At 37.5% G+C, this 22,924-nt stretch overlaps 1 protein-coding gene across 1 annotated transcript; it reads left to right on the top strand.

Moving 5' to 3' along the window:
- Positions 1 to 9,839: 9,839 nt before the first annotated feature.
- Positions 9,840 to 19,491, top strand: LOC136238105 (uncharacterized). The gene is made up of 9 exons (XM_066028435.1): positions 9,840 to 10,049; positions 10,153 to 10,407; positions 15,578 to 15,886; positions 15,943 to 16,308; positions 16,731 to 17,075; positions 17,131 to 17,262; positions 17,316 to 17,411; positions 19,114 to 19,215; positions 19,273 to 19,491. Exons 1-9 carry the CDS (start codon positions 9,986 to 9,988, stop codon positions 19,368 to 19,370), a joined length of 1,767 nt encoding a protein of 588 aa, XP_065884507.1. The 5' UTR covers positions 9,840 to 9,985; the 3' UTR covers positions 19,371 to 19,491.
- The last annotated feature ends 3,433 nt before the right edge of the window (positions 19,492 to 22,924 follow it).

Below are 22,924 nucleotides of genomic sequence, written 5' to 3' on the forward strand. Positions count from 1 at the left end.
GTATATGGTACTTTCCTTATCAAAAAAATACACTTGACAAGTCCACTGAAACGAAATCTTTTGCTGTCAGCACCATCCACAATGAATCCTACTGACGATCATCACTCACTGTGACTTAAAGATACAGTACCACGACTATAGTGCACCACGCTTGGACTCCATTTTAAATTTCAAATTTATACCGCACCAAGGATCGTAGCACGTGTGTCTACATGAAGTATAATTATAGGGACTTCCCAAGGGATTTTCCGCATAATGGATCATGTGATACACCATCTATCTCAATCCCTTCTCTGTTCGAAGTCATGGTTCAACAAATGAGGTACACGTTTACGCTTTACAGTATTAAACTTTAAAGTAGGGTTGTTTTGTGTGTTGCTGTGAATCCTCACGTGAATATTAAGCTACTTGTGATGGTTGGGCAAATGCCCACCCATACCCACCCTTGGCTACGCCCCTGATGTTTCACTCTATTAAAGCACTTAATTTGATAAATGTGGAATAAGGAATGACTGTTCTATATGATCAAATTATTAAGTTTTTCATAGTACCCTCCACAGGCTCACCATGGATGATTGACAGCTAACGTATTATACTGACTGAATACATACAACTTCACTGTAAATCCTCCAAGGAACTATCGTCTCACTCTCAATACCAATTTGGCTTACAAGTTTAAGTGATAGTGATGACAGGTTCCTTTTCCTTACATATTTTGTTCCATATCACTTGACAGAATAGAATTTGCTTGCTACCCATCAGTGGAGCGATACACAGTCAGGCCATGTTGATTACATTGTAACAAAGGTAAATGTGACCAGGCCTGCAAAAATAGGGCATGCGGACACACCCTGTCATACAACAAATCATACAAATCTTAAGACAAGGATAATTATTCTGCATTTTGCAACGTGCATTGTAAAGCCAATTACATGTTTAATAAGAGATGAAAATTGTGTGGCCATAATGGCACTAAAAGTTATGAGTCATAAAAGTTGGAAAAAGTAGACAAATTTTGTATACACATACACGTAATATCCATATGCTCTATTTTCACAGATACGGTCACAAATGACTTTAATTTCTTACAGAGAAACTTGAAGTTATCATTCTTTAGTTGAAACCATGCTAGTGTTATGGAACCTGAGCTTACCCAACCCAAATATTTTATACTGCATGCTTGCACCCATTCATATGCATACATTAACATATTAAATGACTCATTAAAAACAGGTCAACTTTGCACACTTAATTACTCATTTATGTTGAGTGGCTTACCTTGAAACAACAGAACTAAGTCAAAATGATAGATATTTTTTAAAGTTTTTTGCATACACTTGTAGCTACATACTAATTCCATACAAAGCCTAGCATCAAATACAATACTGCCACTCTAGCTCTGTAACGCTCTTCACTTACTACCATTAGGTTTTACAAACTCATTATACCTTGAACTCCAGGCTGTTTTATACCATTCCTTAAGTCATTGCTATTTTGGCCACAATATAATTATTCTACTGTTGTCGAATTCTACTCATATATGCTTGTAATATGACAGTGATGCATAACTTATCACAACTTCATTAGCTATGCTGTCTATACAGTAGTAGAAGACAAATAACATGCACGGCTATACTGTATTAATTATGATATGTTTCACTGTATTTTCAGCTACTTCCAAGTTACTTTTCCTGTTCTCATTTAAGTCTCACTCCCTAGTTCCAGTTCCCAGCACATCCCTCAACTCACATGGATATATGGTTATTGGTAATGATTTTTATTTATAGAATTGCAGCCCTAATAATGGGCTTTCTATATACTCTGTTGCTCTTTCTTAGACATTTGTTTTATGAATTCTTGAATTTAGAATAAAGACTAGCTAATTTTATCTGCCCACATGGTGATTTCTGTACATTCAGTATAATTATTTTGCCTTTTGTCTCACTTTATTCTTTGTGATTAAGCTGATAAATGCATAACAACTCATCACAAGAATGACTACTGAATTAGACTACATTTGATTGGACTGATTGTTGTATTATACAGTACTAGCATTGGTACCTGCCCTATGTGCAGGACCATCTCCACATTAAACATTTTAATGCCACGAAGAGGGACTAAGCATTAAACACCAGCACTGCTAATGTAGCTATGTAAGGTACATGGTGATGTCACATTTTTTAAAGAGCATGAGGTTTTCTTATGTCATTAATGATGCAAAACAATAAAGTTTATTGTTTGTGGTTTTGACAGGAATGTAGTTTAATTATTCAGTGCATCTTCCCTACCAGTGACTTCAACGTGCTGTATAGAACAAACGAAACCTTTGCTGCTTTACATGAGAACTAATGCATTAATATATTGGGAACCAAGCATAAATATTAGTGTCCTATATTTGCTGTGTAGCATGTATGTCGATAGTACTTTAAAGTACATGATCCTTATGCAGTACATAATAATTTATAATGAAGCATGCATTAAGGCTAGCTAATTAGTTAAACTGCATGTGAGCTAAGGCAATTGTATACAGTATACCCTACATTACATACAGGTTGTGTACACACGGTACAGTTTCAGTTTCTACATTTTGATGTTTACCTTACCGACTGTCACAAAGAGAAATGAACTTGAGCATAATTTAAAGTCAACACAATTTGCAGTTATAGTTACTGCATGGCAAGCAAAAGTTCAGAACTTGTCCTATGCACTTTCAGTCCTGATGTTGCAGTGACACATATACCTCTTGCCATACAAAAACCCAGTTTTGAAACACCTGCAGTGTAATTGACCAATAAGGTAATGTATGAATCTTTAGAGTGAAAGCATGTAAGCAGGATAGTGAAACAGTTGTGCCAGGTCAGATGCAGTTCCTCGGTGTAAACTATGGATCTGCATGGTTCCAGTATTATCATTTTTCAGATGCACAGTAGTATTTGTTCAATAATGCAAGCTGCCTATTACTACAGCAGTATTGAGGTAAGTCTGAACAAACAGTTTTTCATGTCAGTGCACACCTATGTGCTTAAAACAAAGATGTAGATATTCTGGATACTGGTGAAAGAAGCTTTTACCTACTCTAATACAACACACTGGACCAACACACAGATGGACAAATATGTTGGCAATTTGTCTGCCCTGTCCCAAAAGTGCTATAAGAGTCCCTATTATGTGAGGTAATTCAGTGCCAGTGCTGAAAAACTGATCATAAGAGTTTGTAGATGAAGACTTGCATGGAACAGATAGAGCAAAAAGGTGCATCAAAAAGGTCCCATAAGTGAAAAAAAAGTTTTGACCTAGGCGGGGATTGAACCCTGGCTGGTTATAATAACTTGGGGTTAAGGGAGGTGCACAAATCGCCACAGTTGTTTATCAGTGGTTTTGACAGGAATGTAGCTCAACTTTTCAGTGATCCTTCCCTACACCAGTGCCTTCATCGCCCTATAAAGAGCGAACAAAAGCACGTATTGATTTGCTACAACAACACTCGAGTTGCCAGATGATGGGCGTTTAATTTCGCTAAAGTCCCGCCTCGATACGTGCTTTGCATGCCAAGATATGATGAGCTAAAAGTCGTGTTTTAAAAAGGTGTTCACAAAAATGTACTGAGTAGAAAGAAAAAAATCTGTCAACACGTGGATTTGAACCCACGACCTCTTACACGCTAGTCAGGCGTTCTACCACTTGAACAGTATGTGCTGTGGTTTTCAAAGGAATGTTGCTCAAGTTTTCTCTACACCTTGGCCTTCTACGCGCTGTAGAGACCGAACGGAAGCACGCGTGAACTCGTGATAACAATCTTAGAGTAGGCGGATGATGAGCGCTTCATTATCAGCACAGACTATGTCGATTCGCGCCAAGTCTGGTGAGTAAGCAGCGTGACCGTCAGACAGACAGACAGACAGACAGCTTTTCAGCTTTATATATATAGATAGATAGATTGTATACTAGACAAATGCTAAAAGCATTGTGGGGCGAGCCTGATCAATTGATGTTGATACTGACATTTGCCGGTTAGTAGCTTTGCTATATGTTTGAGGATTAATTTTTGGTGAGAATGACAACTACAGCTAAAGTTAGTATATAGCTAGCTGTACAACTATGAAGATGCAGTAAGATTCCAATGAAGAACATTATTATAATGAATGTAATGAATGAATCAGTTAAGTATAAAACATTGATTATATTAAACCTTGCATCTCTTTGTTCAGGTGTTTCTGTCTGTCTGCGAATTCGGTCGCGCTCTCTCCTTCTTCGTAGCCTCTCTTCTCGTGCTTCATCAGTCTCCACATTACTTGCCATGTGGCACACGTGGTAGCATGGACTGGTAAATTCTTGTTCGCTATCCGTATACGTGACGCTCGTACATACCTTGGACCGCTACATTCTCGTTTGCCATCCGTGTTTGTGACGCTCGTACATACGTTCTACCGTTACATTCTCGTTCATCATCGTAAACGTGACGCTCGTACATACGATGATCGCCGCATTTGATCGTTCACTATGTCCGTATACTTGACGCTCGTACACACGGGTTTGACCAGCTAGTGTGGGGCTCGCTCAGGCTCGCCCCAAATATTTATATTGAGGGCTCAAGTTTTCTGTTAACTTTAAGGCTAGGTCCCTGTCTCTCTTTGTAGTTTAATTGTCTGAAATCTTGTGATGTTATCTATACATCCTGCAATCAGGATGCCAATTGTTCATGTGCAAGTAGTACATATGAAATACTCCTCTGCCTTATACATAGGTGAATGAGTGAATAGGCATGAGATGATATGATATCAATAATACATTTTAAATACTATCTCGTCACTCTACGTTTGCAGCACACAATACTGACATATTTTTACACTACATCAATTAGGTGTTATGCCAACATATCAGAAACAATTGAAAGAAAACAAGCTAGCAATTGCAATAATATTAATGAACACACTAGTCTATTATAATTTGTATCAAAAGATTTATAGTAGACTACAAAATGTGCACCCAATCACTCATGCAACTGCACTTCGCTTTAATGTAAGGCCAACAATTTTTAATTCATTGTTTCCTGTCCTAGTCAGACAAAAAGCACCATGCGGGCGGGCAGCTGTTATTTATTAATCTATTATTTACTATCAACGATATTAAAGGGAGCCCATTAACTCCTAATTTGCTTTTTTTCTCTCAAACTCAGGAGAGCTAGATTCAAGATTAGTTGTGATTTGAAAGATTTTACTGGGATTCAGCAAGATTCAAACCTCTAGAAGGTTATATTCGAAGTGTTGCAGACCCCTTGTGTTTCCTACACAGCCAGAGAGGCATTTGTCATGCTCGTGGTGACACATTCTATATAGCACTAGCCTGACTCTGTACCATCAACTTCAACAATAATTTTCCAAAAGTTTCACACACATTAATAGAGAATGGGACTTGTGTTCATTAATGCATCTCAAGTTTCACCAAGACTACTTGAAGAGATCCACTGCAAGTATTCAGAGCCATGCACTAAATAGCATAACATCTGAAGCTCGCATCGGAGTCCACCTATCCAATAATACACCATGACACTAGTACCAATGACATGACCACACAACTCCCTGCCAGTATTTTAGGTCATGTGACTATCAAATGCAATAATAAATTTGCATGTGGGTTTAAAATTACTATGCAGGCAGGTGACAGGAAACAAGGAATCTACAATTGGTAGCCTAATACATGTGTGTTTTGCAATATTGTGGTTGCATTCCACACACCCCTGCATCCGAGTATATCTGGAAATCCCTTCAGCTTCCTAGAATTACCACAGTTATTTTAGTGGGTATGTATGTGGTATGATGCATTTAAAATGCAATTATTATGGTATGAGGCTATGCACATGAGTGGTGGTTAAGTGCAGCCATATAATATACAGTGCATGAAGCCTGACACTTGCTGAATCTGGACATTTCCTTAGTATGTAACTGCATGACCTGAAAAACCAGGCCAGCTTTATATAGCCATGCAATACATGGTCAGTCTGCCAATATCTACAAGACAGCAAAGAGAAATCTGGGAGCCAGGGGCAAAAGTGTTGAATGGGGACCCTGCGCCTGCCCTGTCAAGATTAAAAGACTGGAGTTAATCATATAATAGGTGTATCCATATTGTGTGAAGTACAATAATCTGGGGGTAGGAAATTTTTTTTTGAAAAATGGATACTCTGGGATTGACACCTGAGGTCAAAATCTGCAGTTATCAATAGTCTAAGCTACATAACAAAAATATTTGCAAAGTTAAGTATAGTTATAATATATTATACATTGCATGTGTTATACAGACATGCACACATGTACAATAAATTAAACCTGGAAATAATTGCTATGTTAATTTAACATCTGAGAAATAATTGTAAGCATGTGAGAAAAAAGCTACAAATTTACTTGACTTTAAAGCATAAAAATGAATAATGTCATCATTGTGACTGGATTTTGGAAAACCAGTCTTTATGTTACACTTGAAATACATAGAAATCCTCGTTCACTAATTATGCACCTGATCTATATATAATGAAATAGTTCACAGAATTCGGGGTAGTGAAGGTACTGACTATATATATTGATTCAAATTACTGTAAAGCTGATTAGAAGTTTCAAATGCCTTATTGTAGAATGTGACATTAAGGCTTATTTTAGTGACTCAGCTTATTGGGTCTAGCTGATGCTCAATAGACACAATTACCAAGTAGTGTAACTGTCTTGAGACAACATTTAACAATCTTTTAAATACTGGTTAGAGAAGATTTTTCACCTTCAGTTACTGACACTGGCCCAGAATATAGATAATCTATATACACCGTAGATTTGTAATGCTAAACTCTTTATAACTTGATGCAAAACTCGACTTGCATTTCAGGTGAAGCAGATGGTATGGTTAGAGGTTAAAAGTAAGCGGTTCTGACTCCTGCAATAGTTAGCTCCACAACTTATATAAGTATTACTAAATGATGGCTATATAATATATACAGCCTGTATAGATTCATTCTTAAAGATCATATAACTGGCAGCTAGATGGGAAAGTAAGAAATCTAGAAAAGGCATTTTATTTTTGAGGTTCCAGTGCAATTAGTAGTTGTAGCTATATATAGTTGCTGACCTGTATCAAATAGTATAGCCACACTAAGTGTCAAGTCTTAGGTAGAGCCCCCAAGCAAGGAAAGTGTCCCCCGATTACGTATAGCTATGTAGTTTTCACCATACAAATAGAGTCTATAGTAGGCATTCCAGACTGATCTTAAAATTTTGGAAAAACGGGCTTTTTATATGCTCAATAGATAGAGTATTGATTGCTGATCTCAGAAATATATAGTTTGTTGGGTTGGAATTAGCTACTTGGGCATGCACAGTGTTTAAAAACTGAAAAAAGGTACATTTTTTCTCCAGGGCTCCCCATACATTTTACAGGGGGAAATGGCACAATTGAATCAGGAAGCCATCTGGCAATCTGGACTATCTTGAAACTGCAGTTGCTTCTAGCTGCAAGTTTGTACATGTAATGAGAGTAACTTCAGGTCTTATCGGATCTCAGCGATCTTTGTATGCTTTGTGGTGAGCAAATATGTTTCACCTACTGCACACTTCTCAATACAATGGTGTATGCCCATAGGCAAGTGGCTATCTCAAGTTGGTAAAAACATCAAGTTAACAACTTATAAAGGTAAACAACTAAAGTGGAGGTGCCACAATGATGCAACAATACCTAAGGTGGAGTTGTGGTTTCAATTATGGCATTGTTATGCCGACTTTGAAGTGGTTTATACTTTTGAGCTGATGACACAACCATCAGAAAATTGCTCTGGAGCTGATAATCGCTAACCCGAGCGAAGTAACTACGCACTTTAAAGTAAGCCCAGTGACTACCTTCCACTTGACCGTACGTTTTTTAAAGTTTTAAAGTATTCTACATACATTACACGGCTTCAAAAGATTACAAAACAACACAAAACTTACTTATACGTAACGCGCACGATAAAACTAAGATTTTCATGATGATCAGCGTGTGGACAAACCCTACAGCGATTTTCACCCTCATTGGAGCTCGGACGACGGAGCAATCCCAAGTTAAACACGAGTTGTCATTTTGTGCCAGGGTTCTATTGGGGAATATACGGAGAATTTTTTTAGTAAAAAATCTCGGATACTGGAATGCCTATCTATAGCTAGTGGTTGGTCAGGTGGATGCCTTAAACTGTTGAAGACATTGTTATGTCACATGGTACAGCTAGCATAGTTAAAATGGTGCATTAATTAATTTATGTATTGATGCTACTGTATGTATCTCATTGTTATTAAGTCTGAAATTTCTGGGACATGCATCCAGAATGTATAATTATTTCAAACTCCATTGCATGAATATGAGATCCTCCCGCACTCTTTGATCTGTTTTACTGTCTAGGCACCAGCCTACCATGCATGCTGGCAAGTTTGAGCATAAGAACTAAGTGCTAGCTCAATGGCGGATCCAGGATGGGGCATTTGGGGCAAATGCTCCTTCCTTCAAGAAATTGCATACAAGGTCGAGATACTCTAATAGAGCAGTCGATTACTCTAATAAAGCAGTCACAATGTTCATGAGGCAGTGTATAGCTTATCTATATAGAAGCTATAAATAGGATTTTATTTTACATAACAGATGTGATATATTTGGTAAATAACTAGCTATTATTGTTGTGACCTTTTTTTTTTTTTTTTGGTCTTCAACTGTTTTTCAGCAAGGTCCCCCTCTTTCCAAACTCTGGATCCGCCCCTTTAGCTTGCCTGTGAAAATGCACCCCAAAGTAAATTAAAAATTAATATCACTCTATTCTAATTAGGATTGATTGATTAAAGTCATAGTACTTGGCAAAGCTGTTCTTAAGTACTGGAGTACGCATAACATTACAAACACATAGAACATAAATCTATACAATTGTAGTAAAAATAACAGCTCAGGACGAATCCTGTATCGGTACTTGAGCAGACCATAATATGAAAATTAATAATGTCATCAAATAAACTAGATGGCAATGAATTCCACCACACTGTAGCCGGGTGTTGAAAGAAGTGCTGACTACAGTTCTTAATTTTTGTATTGAAAAGTTTCTGCAAACCATGGTGAACATCTGGTATTCTATTCTAGGCCAGGAATGTTTATGCATGACCAAAGTCTATTGGCACAGCAAAATACCCTCACCAAGATATTTTTGACCAAACATGGCGAGAATAGTTCTGTATTGTATAAACTTGATGTATAAAGCCATCCAAGGTTTGTGACACATGGTCATACTTCCACAAACCGCAAATTAACACACAACTCTATTTTGCATATATGCTGTAGCCAACGTGCAACTCTTGTAAAGCAGGCAGGTAGCCATTCAACACAACTATTTTATCAGAGTCAGTATGATGCATGGGCACTCATGGCTGGTTATGACATGGATGATGCATCATTGCTTTTAGTGATATGTGGAATTTTTTCAGTACATTATAGCTGTAATCGGTATTTTACATTAGCTAGTTACTTTGGCAATCCGAAAATGCGTACACAGCTACTATAGGCTAAATGAACTGTAAGGAGGATTCATATTAACATGACGTGCATGCATGCATTTGCGGAACCACAAAACATAGCTAGACTATATATAGCTATAGCCATGGCTCGCTATACTCGTGCAACCGCCATGCTAAATACTGTTGTGACACACTGTGTAATCTAGACAGTGTAGCTAGCTATACAGCTCCATCACGTGAAATGGCATGTTATTTACTCCCCAGCTTCGTGACGTGCATGTGTATAACATTCGCTAACTATAGCTACGTAGCTATAGCTATAAAACCGTGTGTGCTTCACTATACGACTATAGGACCGTACCCTAGGCATCTTGCCTAGCTACCCATTGTTAATGTAGCCAGTGTAAACTAATTCGCGGCTACGTGAGGGGGAAGTGTCGTAGCGGTCACTGCGAGGATCACTGTGACAGACCGGACCTATGGATGATAAAATGGGCCTTCTACTTACAATGATGGCTTTGTCAATTATTTATACACACTCAGGCAAGTTTGTGTGGGTGTCAGCACTGTAGACCGCTAGCGCTGAGTTGCTCTGATGAACTGATTCGCTAGCACGATGTTATGTTATGTGTATGTATATATGTAGCATTATCTGTGAGTATCACCATCACATCATCCCCACAATTGGGAGTGGACACAGTGTGTGATAACCAAGATGTAACTCTGATTTGTCACACTGACCAGACCACAGGTAAGATGATCACCTGGTACTGGTCCAACCAATCACAACATGAAGACACCATCACTGTGATGGCCAGGATGACTGGAGTAGTGTACACTTGTGTGGTTTATGATCAAGTACAAGAAGTTGATAGAGCCAACATTACTGTAAGAGCGAATGGTGAGTGAATCACTTAAAGTCACTACCTAGTGGGCTAACAAGGCATAATTCTTGTAATTACACAGGAATTGTGTTAGATCATATATGCATGTCTTGCTAAGGCCAGGCATTGTGCTAAACTGAACCATGATAATAGTTCCTGTCAAAATTATTGATAGGGAAGGATTCTATTTGTCTACCTACGCTTATAAGTACATGAAAACATGTGGCTAGCTACAGTACATGTTATTATTCCTTGACAACTGTTCCTGGTAGCTAACCTCCATTTTCAGTGTTGTATTAAGAGATTGGAATAACAATGTGTAATTCTTTATCGACACTGAAAGCTGTGATCTTTTAAACTGTACAAAACACTTGTCATGAGCTCTAGTTGTATTCAGTCAAATATCATACTTGCGAATTGTGCAATGAATATATCTACTAGAGCAGGTAAATGTTGTGGCTTTCTATATTATTAAGTTGTGGGTACTGGTTGTCTCAAATTATTATAATTAAATGAAAAATGGTTTTTTGCTGAAATTATATGATGTAGGTATATGTGTTTAGATAGTAAAATTTATAGCCAGGGGCGTAGCTAGCCAGAAGGTGATGGAGGGGCAGGCATGCCCCCACTAAACACTCAAAATCGTTCATGATTGCAAAAAAGGCTAATGACCCAATGGTGGGCTAGCCAACATAATTATGGTATTGTAATATTACTACAGCTTACATAACTAGCTACATAACTATTTCAGTACTGATTGCTTATCACTTATCAATGGAGGTATATTCGTCGAGCATCATCCCACTTGCCACAACTGTACTCCAACAAATCCATCCACAATCTGGTAGAGGTACATTGTTAATATTTTAGTGTAAATACAGGTTAGCCACAGTCTGCATGTGCTGCAGTCCTAGCACACTGCAGACAGGATGACGTGTTCACTTACTTCAGCCAGCAAAATTTAAATGCCACATATTGCATGAAATCCCAGTTCGACACCTGTTTTGCTAGCAGAGCTTGTAAACTTATTACTGATCCACCTGACTGACTGACAAAGTAGAAAAATTAGACTAGCATGCCACTGCACTGCTGTACAAAGATCCAGTGTAATCAACTTGAGAAAATAAACTTGGTACATTAAACACTTTATCACCTTGTAGACAGTAGGTTCATAGCGTCATCTGATCACTTGTGAGTTACGACTCCTGCGAGGTCACTTCAAGCGGGTCATGCTCTATCACATGAATAATCTAGGCTAAATATAGAAATGTGTCTCTAATAGTTTCGTTCGGTGGATTCGCGAATAAGTTGAATGTTGTGTACGCATTCACTAGTAACCCCTGGTGATATCGCATAGTAGCACAGATAATTTATGGTTATTTGCATGTAAGTTTAATACTTGTAAGCTTGTGATGGAGGTTAAAAAAATCAATTGGTGATGGGAAGGGGGGGGGCATTTCCCCCCTTTGGCTATGCCTCTGTTTATAGCAAAATTGTTTTTTTTCCCAATTTATAGCTACATGCCAGAATTTATTCATGATCAACTGTAACATATTGTATAACCATCAATAACAAGATATAGCCATTGTTATGGGTGTCATGATTTTTCTTGCATGATTTACAATCAAGCTTACTGCATGCTTTTAAGATTAAAGGCACAATGATTTGCATTATCTAAATACAAAACAGAAAGTTGTTTCACTGTAATGTTCAATTCGTGGGCTTTGCTTCGGCTAAAGTACATGCACTACACTGTTAGTCATTCAGCACTTTTGCATTGCATTTAGCTACCTTATTTGAGTAATATTTAGTTGTACAAGTACTCTGTGTGTGTCATCACTTTTGTAATCACCATGTCAGTTAGCACATCCTTGCAATGACCCCTGGAAAATGGCGGCTAATGCTGACAATGATCTTGAAGTTGGATTACTGTGTGCCAAGCTCACTCGATGGTATATCTCCAACTTGGTGCCTCTCTGTACAGGTGATAATCAGGGGCGGATACAGACTTTTAAAAGGGGGGGTTCCACTTTGAAATTATAAGTGAAACGCGTGTTTTAGTTTACCGAGTGGTGTTGTGTTGGCACGAGTTGCTGCCATGAGCCAGCTTAATTTGTTTAAGTTTTTTAAGATGACTTCTTCATCACCTCAAGTAGTACTACCTTCCCCAGATGGCCCGCTGTCACGCGAAGTCTCATCAACAGCAATCAGTGCCGTGAACGAGGAAGTTGAGAAAGCCGTAGTGAATCAGTCTGAAGGCAGTATTACAAAGAAGAGAGGTTGTTATCAGAAGTTTACACCCCAACAGAAGGCCATCATAGGAAACTACGCACTGATAAACAGCCCCAGTGCTGCAGTTCACCAATATGTAAGGGAATTTCCTGGTTTAAGATACACCACAGTGTGTGACTGGAGAAAGGCAATATCGATTCAACAGCAGAGGGAGCACGAGACAGTGACAGAACTACACGGTAAGAAAAGAGGACAGCCACCAACACTTCCTGATTGCAACTTCACCCTAGCTGTATAAGTTGAAGACCAAAAAAAAAAGGTCATCACCTGCTGACAATAGCTGCCACCTCACCAACTATATTTCCTTCCTTATTTATAACTAGATATGTAGCTTGCTACACTGCTCCTCAAAAGACTACTGTGACTGCTCTATTAGAGTATCTCGATTTGACTGCTCTATTAGAGTATCTCGAGTGAGAGAGGCTTTTCAAAAGGGGGGTTCCATGGAACCCTTAGAACCCCCCCTGGATCCGCCCCTGATAATGCCATACATACATTTTCACTCAGGACATATACGCAACTTAGTGGGCAAATTGTCACAATTTCAGTGACTGCTGTTGCTGCCACCACTGCTAAAAGTCTAACACATATAATATAATGTAAATGCATACATCAGTTACTGTATAAACAAATTATCAGACAAATACTGCTACATGCTGCTACTTGCTACATACTGCTGGGGTAAATAGAATTCTAGGGAAATAGGAACGACCGATGGAAACTTCCAGATATAGGTCATCATGTCTGCTAACTATCATTGTCGATGACTTAGTCTATGTACCCATCTATGACATCTATAGTCCATCAATTTACAGCTGCAGGCTGTATCAAATGCGAGCTTCTGGTGAGATATAGTTAACAGAACATTTTTGACTGCTCTATATAGAGTATATATTTTTTATGTAGGTGACTGCTCTATTAAAGTGTTTCAATCATTTTCCAACAGTGTTACAAAGTAGCATTGTGTTGTAAAATCCAACCTGTATAACAATATTACTCATTTGAAACCATGAATATTTTAACAGATTCAACTATCTGTAGGTGTATAAACATGTTAATCTAGTTAGTAACTCACAGTGCCTATTGTAGGCTTTAGAAACTATACCTGCTACTTTCAGACTCCGAGAGGTCTACCATGCATGACTGACCGCTTGTATTGTCCTTAGTCTCCTCATTGGAACCACTTCAGCTTGACGCATACTGCAGCTGGCACATATGTCACCTGTGATTTCTGTCCTGAGGCTGCAAGTGCAACTTCTCACATCCTTGTGCGGTTAACATGAAGAAGTTGCATACAAAGTATTCTAATTAATAGTTGAATCTTTTAAAATTAAAGGTGTGACTAACTTTTGGTGTTGATGACTTAGCTGTAATCCATATACCTAATCTATGTCAGCTATATTCCATCAATTCAATGCATGTCCTGGTGGGATAGATAACAACAAAATATTCTTGACTGTTCTATTAGAGTATTTTAATGCAAATGACTGCTCTATTAGAATGTTTGGTCATTTTAGCAGAAGGATCCAACAATACTGCAAAGAAGCATTGTACTGCAAAATCCAAGCTATATATTGACATGATGACCTCTATCAGACATTTTCCATTGGTCATTCTCATTTCCACTTTCTGTTCTCATTTCGTAGAATTATACTCTGCTGCTTGCTATTGCTACTTGCTATTGCTACTTGCTATTGCTACTTGCTATTGCTACTTGCTATTGCTACTTGCTGCTTGCTGTTGCTGCTGCTTGCTGCTGCTAGAATTTCTGTTCATCCTCTGGTATTGGTGCAGCTGCACTAAGACCATTGCCAGTCAACTACAGTAGTTGTGTACTGGTGGCTTCACAGGTTAATTCACCCTTTTTGTTGTAATATATATTTTTTGATTTTGAAAAGGTTGTATAGCCTATAGCTGGAGGAAGACTAGAGGTGTATGTGTTTGTGTGTACGTGTGCATTGTGTGAGGCAGCATAGCCAAATGGCTAGACATCGACCTGGTAATTGAGAGGTTCCAGGTTCGATTCTCAGTTATGCCAATTTGGCACTGTTGTTGTTTCCAGGAGGATTTGCCTGCACAAGGCTCCAGGATACTAACTCTAGTACTACTTGTAGTTAGCAATTGCAATAAATCCATTGCTTTAAACTGTAAATACTATAGCTAACTATAGGGAAAAGGTAGTAACTACAAGCTGTAGCTTCGATTGCTCTATTAGAGTAGTTACTTGACTGCTCTATTAGAGTAGTTACTTGACTGCTCTATTAGAGTAGTTACTTGACTGCTCTATTAGAGTATTTCAATGCAGTGGGAGGTGAAAAGTGAAGTGTTGCTGAGGGTTTAATGAATGGTATTAGTTAAGCACAACTGCATGCATGCTACTACAGTGGTATATAGTTGTTTGCTAAGACAAATTGTCAGTACAACAATGGTTATGTATTTAGACTGCCACTGAGCTAAATTTAAAAAGGGGGTTTCTGTCGAAACCCCAGAAACCCATCTAGATCCGCCACTGCTTAATATGATCTCCTTATTGATTTTAGTTTCTCTGATAACACCAGTTAATTATAGAATTTGCAGTGTATACATTATGTATAAGGGAAGTTCCAATGGTTTCTTAAAAGAATCTTGCCACTAGCTGATTAAATTGTTTTAAAATCAATAATTAATTAATTAAGAAAGCTTTAAATACTGCATAACTTTTAGTGGTAAAATACTCAAATTTTTACCTCTATTTATTGCAAAACCACTTAAATTTATCTTTGTGAAGTACTGTAATGATTAAAATCAACAGTTGAATAGTTCTACAGTATTATATTAAAATCAAACCAGTCCATAAACAAGCCTTATATAGCTATCTAAAAGTACCTATTGAATTAATAAACCAATACTTATTAGGAGCTCCACCTCATGTCGATAGATGCAACTTCAATCCATACATTTTGAAATATGAAGGAAGCAACTTAACCTTAATCACTGAAATATCCAGTGATCTACCATTGTACAGTGGTGACATAAAGTGGGTAGGATTTCACCGACCTTTACCCTCAACTGCTGTAGTGGATAACTACACTACTGATGGAGTACTATACAGTAGACTATCACTATATGAGTTGTCATTTGAAGATGACACTGGAAACTATACCAACATTGTTAGTAATCAGTGTGGAACCTCGTCTGTATCTGTGTACATTGATGTGAGGAAAGGTAGGGGACTTGATTTGTTATAAAGTTGTTGAAATATTGTTGTATTTATCCTCCAGCTCCCATTGTGTGTAACAACTCAGGTAGTGTGGCTGTACCACAAAAGAATATTATGACAGTGAAAGGAGAGTCCATTAAGCTTCACTGTCTATTTAAAGGAAACTTGAAGATTTTATGGCCTTCCATGTCAATTTACTGGATGATCGGATCACATGATCAACACACAGAGCCCACATACATCATGGACAATTCTACTGACCCATATCGTATTGCTGTTTACCAAACTTGTTTAAGTGAAGATGGATCTTGTTGTAACTTCACTAATCAAGTTAACATCAATAGAGTTCCACTAAAACTAAATGGTGTTGATCTCACTTGTGAAGTAGTACTTGATGACGTTCCATCTTCTCATACTGCTAAACTATGTTAGTATTATACAAATTACAATTTGCATTTTTTTTGATAGTTAGCTAGAGGCTAACTATCATGTATATACTATTTTATTATTGTATGTACACATACTTTAAATATGAGGTAAGGGTTGTATGCTATTCACTTTCCACTAGCTGGTATAGTCCCCACAACAACTAAGTGACTGTTCTATTAGAGTAGTTACACTTCATCTGACTTCTTTAAGAAAACATTTCATGTGGCCATCATACCATTGTTCAATATTTTTTTTTCTGACTTCATATCTAAATTGGAAGAGCTATATGGAAAATTCTAAGGGGGTTTCCTGGCACCTCTAGAAGCCCCTTGGATACACCCTAGTTAACTACAGTAGTATTAAATCACCATACACTACTGTGCTTGTAGTAATACTTTGTGTATTACCTTATCCACACAGCTGTGTTTGACCTACCAAAAGTCACCGATGGTCCTAACAAACACATCAAGACTAAACTCAATGACAGTATATCACTTCAGTGTCAGTTTAGAGCACCTATTGGGGTGACAATAGTGGTGTGGTTAAAGGATAATTTACCAGTGAAGAACACACAACACTACAACATCATTACTACCACTAATCCTGGAGTAGATGACTTGATTGTGTCTAACCTAAACATCAATACTATCACTAGTGAAGATGAAGGCACTTATACTTGTTACTGCTACTACAACAGAACAATGGTCACATCCAGTAAGACTGTTGTTTCTAATAAAATGTCTACAACAGTACATCTTAGGAAAGGTATGCAGAGATGCAGACAAGTTTGATTTTGTTTGTATTTAATTCACCACTTCAGAGAATAGCAGCTCACACAGTACAGATGTTACATGGATTATAACTGCTGCTTCAGCTACTGCTGTGGTTGGTTTGATGATAGTACTGGGACTAATCATACATTGCTGGCTTGCTGCAAGAAGAAAGCACAAAGGTTTGTAAACACTGTAATAAAAATTTATCTTGATTTTGAAGTACTTCCTGCAGAGATCAATCACTTCACTAAACATACTAGTTTAAATGATGTTACTGAACCATTAGTAGTTGATGATGAACAACCAAACAATGTGATGACAACCATGAGTATGTTGACATGTACACAATAGCATGATGCACTGTATAAGTTGTAGTTAGAGACCTACCACAAGAATCTTTGTGATTGTAAAACCCAAGGCAAAGCTAAGGATTTAAAGCCGCAAAGATCTGAGTTGGTGGCCTCTAACTGACTCAAAAAATGGTGGGGGTGACGTGTAGATAGATTGATTGATTGTGGGTTGAGTAAAACATCAACATGTCAACAAAATGTAAATCCACAATTACTTTTTACATTGTTAACTATGTATAAAAAAGCTCACTGATTTGCTATACTTTCTATAGCAGATCAGTGATCATTTGTGAAATCTGCAATGTCACTCAACACATCAGTGATCATTAGTGAGGTGTGCTGTGTGGTGACTCCCTCAACTGGAGATACCGCAGTATAGGTACAATGCTTGTATCATGGACTTACCTTAATTTCTCCTCCTTTGTGTCCCATTTCGTTTCACTGGCAGTGTAAAGTGTCAATTTGTACTGCATGCTGAATCAGCAAGATTGATGCAGCATTGCAGCTATAATGGACTACAGTTCTAGCATATAATGATACAAGCCATGCATGACCAGGTGTATTCTATGCCATCTTCAACAGCATTGATGGGCATGTATATTCAATGTTTTGCATGCATTGCCACTTTGCACATTAATTTAGGGTTTATCACTATCATACAGTATGATAGTGCTGTAAAGGTTTGGGCCTGGCACATGAAAAACATCACAGCCTCACCTGATGACAATGAGGAATTATTGGTTAGGTAAAACTAAGCCCAAACAAGCATTCAGATAGACTCGTAACGCTTTCAACAAGTTGCTATGGATTTTTGTTAAATTATTAAATGGAATTTTCTACTAACTGACTGAGTAGCTGATGCCTTCAGACAACTGTAACTCCAACTAACTTGATAATGGCTAAGGCTACGGGCTTGATTTTTTCACTGTTTGATTTTGCTTCAGCCGGACACGTGCCTTTTGGCATACTGCAGTATGTACAATGCATTCTCCATGGACTTACCAGTGACAGTGAAAGGTGTCGATTTGGTGATGGCTTCCCTTTGTAATGGAAATTGTCCATAGTTTTCATAGTGGCTATTTTGATTGCAGAGGTGCTTTTCAAACAGTTCTTGATTCATAATGCTGTGTAATGGGTTGACCATAGCTGACAACGAAGCGTAATGGATACTTCACTTTTTAGATGATAATTGATAGCTGGGGCGCGTGGCACTATTTCTTTCTTTTGATGCAGTATGTGTGTGTTCACCAGCCATAATATAATTTTATTTTACAATAAGTTAACAAACAAGTACACAAAAAAGCCCAACTAGAGTAGGGACCATAGCACATGGACAAAAAGTACTGAAACAAGCTGGAGTACGTAGTGCACGCTATCACCCTATTGTGCTCAGGATACCATAATGGAAATGCACAGTAGGGATATATAACACTTCTTATTGTTTTACTGTGATTTAATATTGTGCACTACTCCAGCTTGTTTCAGTACTTTTTTATCGATGTGTTATGGTCCCTACTCTAGTTAAAAATTCCAAAAAAAAATTGTGTACTTGTTTATTTGCTCACATAATGTTTTCTAACTTTTCAATCTTTCTGCTATATGGTATGAATGCTTGGTAAGCCACTATATAGCTAGATGCATTACTGTAGATGATGGTTTACAATATAGTTCTTTTTGTAGAATATGGAACGTTTCATGAGCTCAGCAACAAAGCACCATTACCACATGAGACCACTAAAAAGCATTCAACATCTATTAACAGCTCAGCAGCATTGGGATTAGGTATATGAAGTCCATGCATGTGTGTATTCTTATTTGTAATATATTTACAATCACTAGCTGTGAGTGGTACTGGACATCGGCACTCACAACAACATCAACACTACATCAGTAACAACTCCACAAGACCAATTATCATGGAAAATGATGACACGTGATCATGACACATGACACAACATCGTTAGTAGCTTTTATACAACAGTGACAAATCAAGAATTAGTTAAGAAGTTTGTAGTATTTGTAATTCTTCATGGAAATCATAAACTAAAGCTTGATAATTTAAGTGCATGATTGCTGTAAGTCCCTGTTTGCTTAATTAAGTTAATGCATCAACTACTGCTTCTAGCTGTCTCCTACATATATACTAATTGATCAGTCATCAGTTTTATTGTAAAGGAAATTGCGATGAAGAAGGCCATGCATGTTCAGCCATAGCTATATAAAATCACAAGGGAGTAAACTGTATTCCTCCAATGAGGAATAACGGCTTTGCTGATCATTGAGAGGTAAAATCATTCAATCAACCAAGAGGTATCATGCGTTGAAAGCCTACACATAGGGTGTGACTTTCCCTGAGCCAGAAAAAGAGTGCACATTTTCAGGTGGTATTTACACATGTACTAGCAGTTTGCAAAGAGTTGATGGTGTATACTCATATGCAGAACGCGATATTTCTCTAACCAGATTACAGTTTTTATCTCACAATGAATCTTTGTTTCTATATCTAAGGCACTGTACATGATTAAGTATCTGCAATAGATTTTCTAGTATACTACTTGATCTAGTACACTACTTGATCGCTTTTCTTTTTGGCTTCCTGCCTAGTCTAGGGGCTCATTGGGGTAGATTGACAACTAGCAACTTACACTGGTTGATGTTCAGCTTCAAAGTATGTCATGCACTTTACATGTGCTTGTGCAACACAATTAATACATTATCTTAGAGCTTCTAAATTCTGAAATTTTTTTTGAACATCAACTAGTAACTTCCATTGTCAAAGTTGGACCCTTCACTCATCGGCCTGTTCCACTGTCCCTAAGGACAACCAATAACAAGGCCATATATATTTGAGGAACTGATAATGTGTGTATGATGATAATGCATACGCTAATTATGGCAGCTATTAGCTATATTGAAAATGGGCAAATGGCCATTGTAAGTTTATTCATTTATTTATTTTCGGATGTACATGCAGAATTATGAGGATGGTGGGGTACAAGTGATCTGAAGAACAAATGCATGGCAATCAATGCCAAAATCCTAAAATACTATACTTTCATCAAAAGAACCCATTAAATTTGACCATGCATAGTTATATTATAATACTGAAACAGTTATTGCATGGTGTCCTGTCTAGTAATGGATGTTTGGTGACTTCATCTAACTCAGTATCATCACAATTATTATATGAATTGCATAAAGTGTCTGGCTAATGTTCTATAAAAATATTTACACAGTTGCATAATAATTATATATGCACATCCAAAGCAGCTAGTTTCATCCCAAAAACATAACTACACTGTGACAGAACTACACTGTTCTTATCATAATAATGCAATGAATGATAATTACAAGGGTAGGGTAGGGGAGCTTAACACAATAACAACAAGGACAAGCAAAATGGAAAAAAATAGTGTAAATTTAAATTAGTTAAAAATGATCCCATTAAAATGGTTTTTTGACTTTTGCTTAATTGTATTGAAGGAGAGTGTGAGATCAATCGTTGGCAGAGCATTCCATAATCTGGAAAATAAGAGTTAGCACATCAGCATTCTTGAGATACTTAAAATCTTGTGACGTAATTTGATGTTTGATGATCTAGTATTAGAATTGTTGAAAGTAGCATAGTTATGATGGTTCAATGATCTTACAAAAATTAGAATGTCTAGTAACTAGTCTTGTCTTGTAATCCATAAAAATAAATTTAGTGGCACGTCGCTGCATTCTTTCCATCAACAAAATATCTTTAGTCTCCACAAAGCCACAAAGGAGAGCAATACAATAAAGTTGATCTGACTACTGTTAAATAAAGAGTTTTTGGCTTGGATTGGTGTAGTATTTTTGAATGCTCACTGTATCAAACCAATTGATTTGTAAGCATGCATACCTGTAATGGCTTCGTAGTGGGATTGCCATGTTAAGTTGTTATGAAAATGATATTCTTCTGTTGAGACACTTTAGATTGTAAGCAACATTAGCTGAAGTTGATGATGGCATTTGCAAACACTGTAAGACAACACACTTATAACTTTGAAAAGAAAGAAGGTCCGAGTCTCTGTACTCCACTTAAACAATAGACATGTTGGAGATGAGTGGAATCCATATGACCAAGAGTTAATGATATGACTCTTTATAGGTTGATAACGCTTGAGGTCAATACATCAACAAATTTAAATGACGTGAGATAATTAAGAATAGTAACAGTCCTAATATGATGGCCTGTGGAATAGCAGACTTAACAGGTAGGACATTGGAAGGGCAGTCATTACAGATACACATTGGTAGCAAGAAGTCAAATATGACCAAGGCCAAAAGTTGCCAGTGAATCCCTTTTAACCATAGCTTTGATAACAATTTATTGTGTGGGACACTGTCAAAAGCTTTAGTAAATAGCTAGTGTTTTTTTCTTTCTTTAGAGGAGCAAAAATCATTAAAATATAGCACTGGCAATTGTTATTTAAATAATAAAGTTGTAATGTGGACTAAAATCCAAACTGACGATGTGATACAAAGTCTGAGTATACTTCCATTATTTTGTTGTATATTATCTGTTCAAGGGCCTTTCAGTGAGATATTGCTAATAGTCAATAATTAATAAAACACTGAAGTTGTCACCTCTAGTATAATTGTATGCCGGGTGGTTCCACTCTGAAGGCACCTCTCCATTTTTAGAGACAATTTAAGGAAAAAAGATGTAGTGGTTGAGCCAGAGAGGCAGCACAATTCTTTAATACTGAAGGACCTGCACCAGATGCTTTGGTATAGTTTAGAGGGCATTTTTAGCACTTCATGATCAAATGCTTAATTTGAGACTAATATTGAGCTATTTAGCTCAGGCAGCATGAGTATATGTCAGAAGCACTATCTGTAAACACTGAGAAAAGTAGTTGTTGCCATTGTGGAAAGATATTTACTGATCATGTAATGATATGTCCAACTGGAGGGTTTCCAACTATTCGCCACAATGAAATTTGTGACCTCACTGCCTCACTTTTTGTCATAATGTTACCATTGAACCTTGCTTAGTGTTGAGAACTTTTCCCACCGCACTGCCAATGTTGAAGATGGTGCTCATCTGATGTCAAGGCAAGGGGTTTCTGGACAGCTCACTAGGATGCCTTTTTGATAAAAGGATTTATTATCATAACGCATCTTCGTACCATTCAGTTTCTCTTTCATCTATTTATCGTAAACATGATTAATCTAAGAAGCGGGAATACTGTGAACGCGTACATGAGGTTGAACATGGAGTGCTTACCCCTTTAGTGTTCTCTTCCTCTGGTGGCATGGCCTGTGAGGCTACAGTTTTTTACAAGAAGTTGGCTGAACTTTTAAGTCATAAGCAGGAGGAAAACTATATTCAGTGATTATGGGATGGCTAAGGTGTCGGCTGTCCTTTGCCTTATTGAGATGTGCTATCCTTTGTATCAGGGGCAGTCATTCCTCTTTTGGGAGACCAGCGCATGAAGATGATGCTTCTCTTGCTGTGGCC

This window comes from Dysidea avara, chromosome 11, assembly GCF_963678975.1.
Source record: "Dysidea avara chromosome 11, odDysAvar1.4, whole genome shotgun sequence".
Classification (NCBI taxonomy): Eukaryota; Metazoa; Porifera; class Demospongiae; order Dictyoceratida; family Dysideidae; genus Dysidea; species Dysidea avara.